This window comes from Pygoscelis adeliae, unplaced genomic scaffold, assembly GCF_000699105.1.
Source record: "Pygoscelis adeliae isolate BGI_AS28 unplaced genomic scaffold, ASM69910v1 Scaffold83, whole genome shotgun sequence".
Lineage (NCBI taxonomy): Eukaryota > Metazoa > Chordata > Aves > Sphenisciformes > Spheniscidae > Pygoscelis > Pygoscelis adeliae.
Window position 1 is genome coordinate 3,273,366 of NW_008824467.1, and position 11,820 is coordinate 3,285,185.

Consider the following 11,820-nt stretch of genomic DNA (forward strand, 5'->3'; position numbering starts at 1 on the left):
AATTGAATACTCTTGGCAGTTTTTTCATTTTGATATACACCATCTTGTGTAAGTTATATATGAATAAGTTCATGAGAACCAGCCACTCTTAGTGGTGCACTCTTTTTCATTTCGGTCTTGAAATACTTACTGCAAATTGTAAATAAGATTAAATATTTATATTAATAAGACTGAAAATTTGTAATATTTATTTTCTTAAAGAGTTTTTGGTGAGGAATCTGGCCAGATGTTTTTTGAGATTTGAGACTGCTGTGTGGACCAGCTCACTGGTGTCTACATGCTTATTGACTTTCCAGAGGACTCAAGGAAATATGCTTAAGAGAACATGGCTTCTCTATGCAAAAATGGCATCTAAGGCTACCAAATATTTCCGTATTCGATTTCCTGGCCAGAAGTATGCAGACACGTTACGTGGTGCATAATTAGGAGGCACAGAACTTTCCAAAAATCACCAAGCATGTAGCATAGGTATGTGGAGTGCTAACAGGAAGCCAGGAACTTACTGTTTGTTCACAAATGCAGAATAAGCTGAAGCAATGCTTTTTGGAAGTACTGTTTGCTGCTTAGGCGAGCAGCTCTGCCAGAAATGAAGCCTTCTGGTTGGGTTAGGTTTACAATATATGATGGACTTGTCTCCATGTGCTCTGTGAAAGTGTTTGATGGTACTACTGTCTGGGGTCATTGTTTGGTAGCCTCGGTTGTGGTACTTACACATGCTTATATATTTCAGGCAGTCCTCCTACGAGGAGAGCATTTCCAGGCAAAATAAGGTGCATTTAGAAAATGTAGGCAGGCAGTACCGCTTACCTAGATAGCCGTGGCAGCAAAATTCAGAGAGGTATGTTTATAAAAATGTTAAGTTAGTGAAAGTGTGCTGTTAATACTTTGGGAGCCACACATCTAAGAAGTATGTTATTTAGTGCCAAGTGCCAGGGAAATGAATGAGGTGTATCAAAAGGAATTTTATTTTCTTTATAGAGCTTTTATAGTGTTAGCCAAAAGTTCAACAGTCAAAACCACATGGAAGATCAAGAAATGGTAGAAATGTTTAGTAGGAGAGCGTGAAAGAGGCATTCACATTGGAGAGACTGTGGTCATTTATTATCCTTATTGGACTAATTTCTTAGCATTGCAGACAAGTGATATTTGGTCAAGTGCCACAAGGAACAGCAAATACCACACCATAGGAATACACGTTGCTGTTTCCTAGAAGTTGTAATAGTCTTTATGTAACTTTTTCAGAACTCCAAAATGCCTCATTTCCTGACAGCTGTTCCTATTTTCAGTAATTGTTGGAACATTTTTGCACGTTCAAATATGCGTTCATATATCCTGAACTATATTAAAATGCTTTATAACTCATTTGCCTTTTTGAAGTTGCTTTTTGGCAACATCTACGTTGAAGCTTTCAGGCAATCAGCTGAATAATGTAGCCTGGTTATTTCTCTATCAGGTTTGAATTCGTATTTAGGAAAGCGACTCCTTGCTTGAGCTGTAGGATCTTCTTCCCACTGTTTGTCAATTTAATGACATTTAGGCTTTCGCCTATACTTAATCCCATACATACTAATGCCTAGAACAGTGAAGATTACGAGTGGATAGCAAACTATCGTTTGTGGGGAGTGTCAGTACTGTAGTTCCTTGTTATTGTTCACCACATTGGAACAGCATCATTGTTCTTCCTTACTTTCATATTTCATCTTTTCCATACAGCTTTAAAGACATGCATGTCTGGGAAAAATCTTCTTGAACACTACCTCAAACTTGTGATACAGCAGTCTCACTGAGCCCTTAAAAGTGATAAGAATCAAAATGTATAGTCATCAGTTCTCAAACAGTTTTCTGCATAATCTGATTTTGGTAGCTCTGAAAGGATTTTTCTTAAACAGCACCCTCAGGAATTGAAGGATACTATTAATATAGACCAGCCAGAAGCAGTTGCTTACCACCTTACGCTTTCAAAAGCTTGGCCTTTTTGTTGCACTCATGTTTGTATCACTTTTGTTCTCTTCACAAAAATGTTCAGGTGTTCTTTGATGTGAAGATTGGAGACAAAGATGTTGGCAGAATTGTAATTGGATTATTTGGAAAAGTTGTCCCAAAGACTGTGGAGAACTTCATTGCGCTGGCAACTGGAGAAGTATGTGTGCGGTTTTCTTCCACTCAAGTTTGGATTGGGAAGTAAATATTTGTTTAATGCTGTTTCAGTTGTGAACTGTTGATCTTAATTCAGTGGAGCCTGTGCAAGAGTGCCATCCCCAAGGCTGTGCACTGGTGTGTGTCTTCTCAGGTCCTTGGGGCTTGGTTCATAAAATGTAATTATGAGATGTTGGATATCACCACCTCAGTCTGTCCCTGCCATGCAGATCTAGCGTGTAGAGGTACTGTGGTCAGATACCGGTCAAATAAAGACAATGGCTTTGATCACCTGAATAATACCTGGTTTGTGGCAGTGCAGCCCAGCTGCATTCACCTGCATCTCAAGTTTAATTTCTTTCTTGTCAGTATTTGTCTCCGTTGGTGGTATGTTCTGTGAAATCTGGCCATTCACCACATGCGTATTTCCATATGACTGTGTAGAACTGGATGTTGTATTCATTTAAAGAATTATTTCATTTTCTTAGAGAGGATATGGATACAAAGGAAGTAAATTTCATCGTGTGATCAAAGACTTCATGATTCAAGGAGGAGACTTTACAGCTGGAGATGGATCAGGAGGTAATGCGCTTAATATCTTCCAGGTTCCCTTTCCTTTCTTTGAATATCTGCTGAAAAGATGAGCAAAACAGCGTATTCCCTCATTCTTTCAGCTCACGTAAATGAAAAAACCCCAACATTTGTTTTAGAGCATTTAGTACTTTTCCAAGCATCTTGGAACATAAGCTGCAATTACTTGGATTACCTGATTATAAGTATGCATAGAGCTTCCTTTGTCCTCAGTTTTTGCAGATAGCTCTTTTCTGTCTGTGATTTGTCCCATTCAAGAAGTATGGCTTGCTTGGTGGGCTGGAGCCACGTGACCAGCTGAGCTGCTCCTACAGCATACTGTCTCCAAAAGATGGATGTCTCTGCCCTTCCCCTGCTCTGGCTTTGCGACAGCACTCCTTCCTTGAGGCACTCATTGATTACATGTATGCGTGAACCAATTCAAGTCATCCAGCAGAAAACTGATCTGTGATGAAACAGTGAAAGCGCGTAGAGGGAAGGCAGGTAGGGAAGGAGTAGGCTGTCCTCTCTGCCCTCAGCTCACCCAGTTCTGTGGAACCTTCTGAAATGTGCTATGGGAGGGAATTTCAAAACAGGGGTAGAGAAATTAGAAAATGGGGGTCATGCCCTCTCCCCTTTTTTCTCTTACTAAATTTAAAGCCATAAACTTACTGGTGGTGTTGAGTTCTGGCTGTGTGTATCACTTCTCCCTCCTGAGCCTCCAGAAGACCAGTTCAGTCCACTAAGGGGGGCGATGCCAGTGCAGCATCTCTTGCATTGCATGCATTCTGGCTTCTCATTTCTTCTCTTCCTCTGCACGCACGTTCTTCACGTGCTATGATTTGAACTGTCTGCATACAATGTTAGTGATTTCCCCGCTGGGACAGAATGGGAAACACACATTCCTTTTTCTTGCAGCAAACAATGGTGAAGGCTAAAATACCAAACGCACAGTTTTAGCATTAAAGGTAGGCAGTGCTTGTTTGCCTGCTGATACTGTTTATTGGGATAGTATCTGGCGGTGTTGGGAGCGGTGTCCCCATTGTGCTAGGCACTGTACAAATAAAGAATAGGACAGACAGCCTTCTCTTTTCAAAGTGATGGTGGTTTAAACATGACTCAAATGTTTTCTCTTCTGAACCATTTTAGAAACATCAAAATCCTTATGTAATGATTGTACCAATCCACACCGAGTCTTTTAGGCTAACTTCCATTTGGTCTTCATATATTTCTAAACATGTCTAAAGCAATTTCTTATTAGGCGGAAAAGTTGTAAAAGTAAAGACTAAAATTGTGACAAAACATGGCAACCTTATTTTTAGTGGCCATAATTGCATAATTCAAATTTGTTGAACGGGGTAAAGTATACTATTGTTCAGTGGTGTATGTAAGCAGGACCTTTGACAGTACTCAGCTTGCTTGTTAAATTCAAAGGATAAAGCATCATCAGCTTTAAATATTCTCTCTTTATAGGTGGTGTTTTAGCTTATCTTTTTCTTTACACACAAAATGCTTTTAGTTATGGAATCACTGAGGATGGAACAGTGATGTTGCTGTGCTTACTCAAACAATGAATCTTCAAGTCCTGAATTTATACTTTGTTTTCCCATTTTTGCACAAAAAGGTTTTTTGTTCTGTTTTTTTTTTTTTTTAAAGTTTGCTTTCTTATTTTGTGTCACAGGAAGAAGCATCTTTGGAGAAAGGTTTCCAGATGAGAACTTCAAGCTCAAACACTATGGAATTGGATGGGTTAGCATGGCTAATTCTGGCCCAGACACCAACGGATCCCAGTTCTTCATCAGCGTGACAAAGCCTTCCTGGTTAGATGGAAAACATGTAGTATTTGGCAAAGTCCTTGATGGAATGGTAAGCTAAAAGTAGTGGCAAGATTAATCCAAGAAAATCTGGACAAACTCTTGCTGCGTTTTATCTGTGTTAGTGTAACTTACACCATTGTGGTTCAAAACAACAGTGTTTATCTAAGATGTACATGGTAGAAAACAATTGTGAAGAGCCTGGAGCTGGATGATTTAGAACTGAAATAGCAAATGGTGACTGCAAAAATGGAAACTTATATCATGCTTTTGGCTTTCACAGCTCTTGTTTCAGACTAACCACTGAAATCAACACTAACACCTTTGCAGATTACAAATGGAGTAAGTTCAGGTCCCCCTTTCACTAATGCTGTTAGCCATGAAATAACTGTATTTCTACAAGCCAAAATCTAATGTTGTAGCATGTACTAGTTATGGATAACACTTTCACTGTTAGGGTTTTTAGAAGCATGTGAATGTAAAGTATACGAACACATATATTCAGATCTGTTCAAAAAGAAAAAAAGCCCATCTAGTTAATCCCCTCAGACTGTACACAGCTGCCAAACTGATCAAAGGCCAAACAGAATTTAAGGTTAAAAGTGGTACTTCCAACTGATTACACTTTTAGTAGTCTGGTTTTCCTTTTATATTATTCCGTTTAATCTGTGTTTTGAAATGAATGGGGGAAACATGAACTACTGCACTGACCACTTCTTTGACGAGCTTGAAAACCTCATCAGAACACTTGCCCCCCACTCCCACATTCATACTGAATTCAATTCTCATGAGCTACAATAGTAGCTGAAAATTTTTGAGGACACTTAGACTAAGTTTTAGTTTAGTTAGATTAATGGACAGATACCCAAAGCCAGGGAGTCAGTATTCCTAATTGAATTTTGTCCTGTAAAAATACTATTTTAATTAGTTGCCTAGCGTGAGGCTGGTAGTTTACCTGTACCTGTCTGGCTGGAGGGCATGGTACCATACTTAAAATCTGTGTGTGTGTTACACTAAAGGTAAAAGCAGTCATCAGATTTCCTGAAGCAGTTATGCTGTACAATTAGAAAAATAATTACTGCTCATCTTTTATGATCTCTGGATTCACTTTGTGCTCCTAGGCTACAGATAGACCCCGCGTGTGCTAGGTCGATCAGCTGAAAGGTTATTTTCAGTTGCCCCTTCATAATATTTTTGTCGGCTGAAAGTTTTTATAGAAGGGCAAACAGCCTTCCATGTGCTTCTGTCAACTGTGTGTGGGTTGCGGAATGGCACAACTGTTAATGTGGGGGAAAAAAAAAAGCATGTGGGAACTCAACAGGGTAAAGGTCTTTGTTCAGAAGTTGCTTAATAAATCGTAATGCTAGGAGCACTTAGTTGTTTACCTGGTACCAGACTTGAGCCACTGGAGTTTTCTTGGCTAAACTGAACTCTTTTTTTTTCTTTTTTCTTAACAGTCTGTGGTGCACTCGATAGAACTCCAGCAGACAGATGAACATGACCGGCCCCTTCAAGACTGTGTGATTGTGAACAGTGGCAAAATAGCTGTAAAAGAACCATTTGTAGTTGAAGTAGGCGACTGGTGAGACCAACAGTCAGAATGGAAAGTAAAACTTAATCACTTTTCTTTAGGGCCTGTTTTTGACCGATCTCAACTATCCATTGAGTTTTCTCCTCAAAACATATGAGGCTATATTTAGACAATACTTATAATTTGCCAAATACATAAAAGATATGACCATTTCTATAACAACTTGATGGAGCCGTCATCACTCCTTGAAATTCAAGACATAGCCCGCCAAATCCTAGATCTTGCAGAAAAAGTCTTTACTTTTTCAAGGTTTGAAATACGCTCATTTTGTTCTCTTTGGAAATTTTTGCAATATTTGTTTCTGCCTTTTCAACTGAAAATATTATTTTCTGTAACAGTATCTGCATTTTTAAAAATGAAAAAAAAAGTAAAATACAGCAGTGTTTTGAATAAATAAACTTTGATTTCAAATAAATACTTAATGAAGAGCTCTTTTTATTTCCCCACGCAAAGGCCTTTTTTGTCACCTCAGTTGATTCTGCAGAATATGCAGGGGGTGCTGCTTTCCCGGAAATGAGGTTGTAAGGTTAGAGCAGGGATGGTAAATTTCTCTAATCTTAACATGTCAGAAAAAGTCCCTGCTGTCTTTCAAAAACCCACAGTATTCAGATACAATCCTGTAATCAAGAAAGAGCAGCTCTGTCTATTGTTAAGTAAGATCATCAGTTAGAAACTGATTAAAACAGAAGAGTCCTTGTTTTACAGCACAGTGAATTTTATAACACCTAGCTGATGTTACTTACGATAAAGCTCAAATGCTTTTTCCTGCAGTTTCGCTGTACGTCAGCGATGCAACTTTAGGTTCATTACTTTTGTAATGCTGCTTAGATAATTCTTAAGCTGACAACTTACCTGGTAGCTGTAAACAAGGTCAGATAAGGTACCACTTGGAGACAGCTGTGTTTGTTAGGTTCTTTAATGAGTTACACAGTACTCCACAGGAAAGAGATGTGGATTTTTTTCTCTGGAGTTTCCAGTGTTTTAGAACTCAAGATAAGAGCTCATGCCACGATCCGATGAAGGCTTCGTCCACCTGCACAGTAGGCAGCACGCCACTTATCTTTGTAGCAGCTAGTTTCCTGAAGGGTGTCCTGGAGCCCCCGTGAGGTATCCAGACTCGGAGTGGTGTGGGGGAAGAGCAAGTACTACAGCACAGAGCTTGTCGGTACCTACTGGCAGCCCCCTCGCAAGGAAACGGGAGAATGCTGTGGGCAGGGATTTACCTCGGGTCCTCCTGGCACCTCATTTGTAGTTACAGGGGTGCTTCTGCTGGTTCACCATCCACAGTCCTGGGGCCTCTCCTGAGCGTAATTACTGACCCTTTTTTCCAGAGACCTGTGAAAGGATGACTGTCCTCTTTAAAGGAGAGCTAGAGGAGAACTTGTTGAGGGCCTCTAAATTTGCCTAGTACTAGGCAATCAAGACTTCCGTTTTACCCCTGCTCATTTTTCTTTCTACTAACTGTTTAAAGTAAAATTCTCTGAAAAGCAGCCCTAGGAAGCAGTGTTAGGAAGTAAAAGCAAGAATGGCTCAGACTCCCTCGCCCAAATAGCTTTCCGCTAGTAGCTGAAAGCTTTCCTGGAAGTTGATCCTGCAGACAGCGTAGAGCGCTCTGCTACCCGAAGGAGTGCTGCAGTCACCGGCCTACCTTATTTATATACACGCCCCAGCTTTGCCCCATCCCCAAGCAGCTTTAAAACAGATACAGCAGTTGGCAGGAGGCAACCCATGCATCTCCAGGATCAGGCTTCTGTCCGTGTCCGGCTTTGCCATTACTGCTTCTGCGCAACGCTCCCTTCCTCTGATGAGCCTGATGACTTACTGGCTGTTCAATTACACTGAATTTTTTCCCCCCAAGACGTACACTTTTATAAGCCTAGCGTGTTCAGATAGCATGGTGCTGGGAGTTTTAAATGAGCAGACACCCAAGTATTTGCTCGTGCTTCATGTGGAGATATCTGTGAGACCCCTCTCTGATGACACAAGCTCAGAGAAATGTCTTGTTTGAATAGAAACGCACAAAAAATACACTGAAGTGGTACATTCATGTTCTAGTAATTTATTTTGTAATGTCCAGTAGCACACATACAAATTTCCAGTTAAATCTGAACAAATATATATAAAAGTATATATATATGTATCAGTTTTATCATTTTAGTACTTAATCATATTCTTGCTTTAGCTTACCACAGAGTTGTATGCTCTGTGAATTATAAAATGTTAAGATATGGAATACAGTCTGCAAGTTGACGTGAAGAGTAAACATACACACAGATTAGATGTCATAACTGAATGGAGATGCATAAATGCCATGTAAAATCTCCTGGTAGATAAAACCATTTCAACTGAAATCTAGAAAAATTCCTGAGAGAGCACTATGTGTTTCAGAATGTGGAAGCATGTTTGCCAATAGAAACTCTCCGTATACCTGCATTGGCTCTTTTCCAACCTGATAGTAAGGAGCAGATTCAAAATAATTTAAGAGAAATGAACAAAATACTTTTAAGTTGCTTTCAATTTCTTCTTGCTTTAATTTTTTTTTTTCTTTTTGGCAATTTCTCACACACTCTCTTCAGTGCCAGCACTTTTAATCCATCCACTGCCAGCAATGGGTAATGTGCTGGGAAAAATCCTGGTGCAAAAAGGTTAGTGTAATTTATGATAGAAATTATAGAAATAATTAGTAAAGCTTTCAATTCTTTTCAAAGGTTAGTGTAATTCAGTGTATGACTTTCAGCTTTTAGTGTTAAATAGTTAGAGCACGTCAATATATAGAAGGTATAAATAACTTCAATACTGTTGTTTCCATATCTTCTTTTTTTAAAAAGCAGCAATTGTAGTGACATTGATTTTATTTGAAAAGATCTAATGCTTGAACTTAAACTGAGGTTGTGCCTCTTGCTTCTGAGCATAATTTTCACATCACAGAATTTTAGTCCTGTTAATTCCTTTAAACATGACTCGGAGACTTGCCTCAGCTTCTTCTAGCCATGCATCACTTCTACCTGGGCAGTAAATGAGGATAAAATATTCCATGCAGAATGCCTTCTATAACTACGTTTGGAAAGTCATCTGAAAAAAAGGGAAAAAAAAAACAAAACAACTCGCTTTCTTATCTATGTCAGTACAATATAAATGTTTTTGTGAAACCTAACTAGGTTATAGGTATAACCTAGGTATAATTTGGGTTACTGCATCACTCAACTGTTTATCCGTGTTGGGGATGTGCCATCAGTAATGCTGCTTCAGCACTAAAGCCACTTTAGTGTAGCACTGGGCATTGCATGAATGCGCTGCCAGATTTGTAGCTTATTGATTTAAAGGGATGTTCTAATACTTAATGCTGCTAGGCTCCAGCTCTTTATCTGAATCTTTTCTCGCAAGGAAGATGGATTACACTGGCAATTCAATTTCTAACAAAATCTCAATATACTTGAAGGAATTCCAAGATTGCTACTGGGAATACTTCAAAGCTGTTTTTCCATTGTGGTTCACAGCCATGTTGAGACTGAGAAGACTTGAGGATGCCTACACAATCAGAGGTGATCATTTGAGGCAGAAAAATTTCAGGCTCTCTAATCAACATAAAATGTCATGTGTTACAAGAAGTCATCCTATAATATCTGAAGGAAAAAACCCCCGCTGTGTTCTTACCACGGATGTAGAGGAAAATGGCACTTAATTTTCATGTTAAATTTAGCATGAAAGAATTACCTGATAGAACACAGTAATGGATCCACACAGAGGAATGGCAGGATGTACATTACCGAAGTGAAAATGTTTTTCAAATGCACCAACTCCTGTGTGTTTAATGAAGGGTTTACTTAAACCACTGGGCATTAAGAGTAATAATTTCTGATCACATCTTATGATCTTAAAATTGCTAGTACACTAGGAAATGGGTTTGCCTAGGAGAACAGGCTAGTTCTGATACAGAACTTTCCACACCAATCAAATCTTTCCTTCACCCATCAGCCTACAGGATATTCAAAAGGGGAGATGCAACTTCTATAAAAATCATTAGATACCTGATAAATTAGATCACCTAATGTGGGTGGGAATTAGGTTTTGCCCCTAATTCTTTCGCTAATATAATTTTGGAGGTAAAAATATTGAGCAAAAAGTAGATTTGGACTTGGTAAGTGTCCTGGTTTCGGCAGGGATAGAGTTAATTTCCTTCCTAGTAGCTGGTACAGTGCTGTGTTTTGGATTTAGGATGAGAACAATGTTGATAACACACCAATGTTGTAGTTGTTGCTAAGCAGTGTTTATACTAAGTCAAGGACTTTCCAGCTTCCCATGCTCGACCGACTGAGGAGGCTGGAGGTGCACAAGGAGCTGGGAGGGGGCACAGCCAGGACAGCTGACCCAAACTGGCCAAAGGGACATTCCATACCATGTGACGTCATGCTCAGTACATAAACTGGGGGAAGCTGGCCGGGGGGGCCACTGCTCGGGGACTGGCTGGGCATCGGTCGGCGGGTGGTGAGCAATTGCATCGCACATCACGTGCTTTGTATATTATTATTACTATTATTATTTTATTTTATCTCAATTATTAAACTGTTTTTATCTCAACCCACGAGTTTTCTCACTTTTACCCTTTCGATTCTCTCCCCCATCCCACTGGGGGCAGGGAGTGAGTGAGCGGCTGCGTGGTGCTCAGTTGCTGGCTGAGGTTAAACCAAGACAGTAAGAAAAAAAATAATCCTTATTAGCTTAAAGGTGTTATCTCATAGGTATTAATAGGCTGATTCCAGTGTATTAAAGATGTGACAAACAAAGATATTTTAGGATGTTTTAACGAACTGCAACCTCTACCATAAACAATACATGCATAATTCTCCTCAACTTCTCATGGTAAGTCATCATTATAAATTACTTGTTAATATTTTGAATCCAATAATGATTTCTCAAGTCCTGCAAGCTCAGCTATCCCAAATCACCCTGGTAGAATAACCCTACGCTGTTGTCATTAATGTTATTAAAAATACACTTGTAAGGGCAATCTGATGCTTTCCTTCTAAATTAAATGCTGCAGTTACAGAAACCAGTTTTTACTGGTTCTTCTATAACATACCGTATATATAGGAAAATGAGTATTGATTAAAAAAATTATACAACTTTACAGCTTCAGATTTACTGTGAGGCTTTGTTGCTTAAAAAAAATTATGCGTATTCATTTAAGTTAAATGTATAAATACACCGAAGTACAGTGTTGCGGATCTGTGATATTTACATGGACTAAAGAATCATCAGAACAATTTTCAAACAAGTGACAGTAAATCTGAGATTCCATTTTTTAGCCTCTGAAATATCATTTTCAATTTGCAGCATTTTAGATTTTTTCCTTCATTTTTCTTCAAAATAGTACGTAATTTTTTTTTTCCACCTCCTCAAAAAGAAGTGGCCACCTTACACAAAAAGTGATGTGTTCGTGCACTCAGACTGTGTTAGATACATCATGAAAAAGTGAGTCTGAAAATCAATGAGGTTTATAACGATGAATCTCATTTTTGGAAAGTCGTCTTGCACCTCAACAATGCTTAAAGTCCAGTCATTAGAATAATGACAAGTCTATATTTTATAAAGGCAGTGCAATGAGGGGAAAAAAAACCCTGTTCTTTTTGAGTATTGTGTTCCAGAAACAACTATTTATTTCATTAAACACCCATGAATACATAATTTCTTATTTTATAGGAAGATACT

The 11,820-nt window shown here is 38.9% G+C and overlaps 2 protein-coding genes across 2 annotated transcripts in view; one reads left to right on the top strand and one right to left on the bottom strand.

Annotated features, from left to right (window-relative positions):
• Positions 1-6,451, top strand: part of PPIC (peptidylprolyl isomerase C (cyclophilin C)) — an 8,964-nt gene extending 2,513 nt beyond the window's left edge. The window contains exons 2-5 of the mRNA XM_009321118.1: positions 2,027-2,140; positions 2,625-2,718; positions 4,388-4,572; positions 5,978-6,451. Coding sequence (XP_009319393.1) covers positions 2,027-2,140; positions 2,625-2,718; positions 4,388-4,572; positions 5,978-6,106 — 522 coding nt within the window. The 3' untranslated portion in view covers positions 6,107-6,451. The remainder of the gene's footprint in view (positions 1-2,026; positions 2,141-2,624; positions 2,719-4,387; positions 4,573-5,977) is intronic.
• A 1,703-nt stretch (positions 6,452-8,154) lies between these two features.
• SNX24 (sorting nexin 24) overlaps positions 8,155-11,820 on the bottom strand; it is a 46,772-nt gene continuing 43,106 nt past the window's right edge. Inside the window, exon 7 of the mRNA XM_009321104.1 lies at positions 8,155-9,183. Within this exon, the coding sequence (XP_009319379.1) occupies positions 9,113-9,183 (71 nt within the window). The 3' untranslated portion in view covers positions 8,155-9,112. The remainder of the gene's footprint in view (positions 9,184-11,820) is intronic.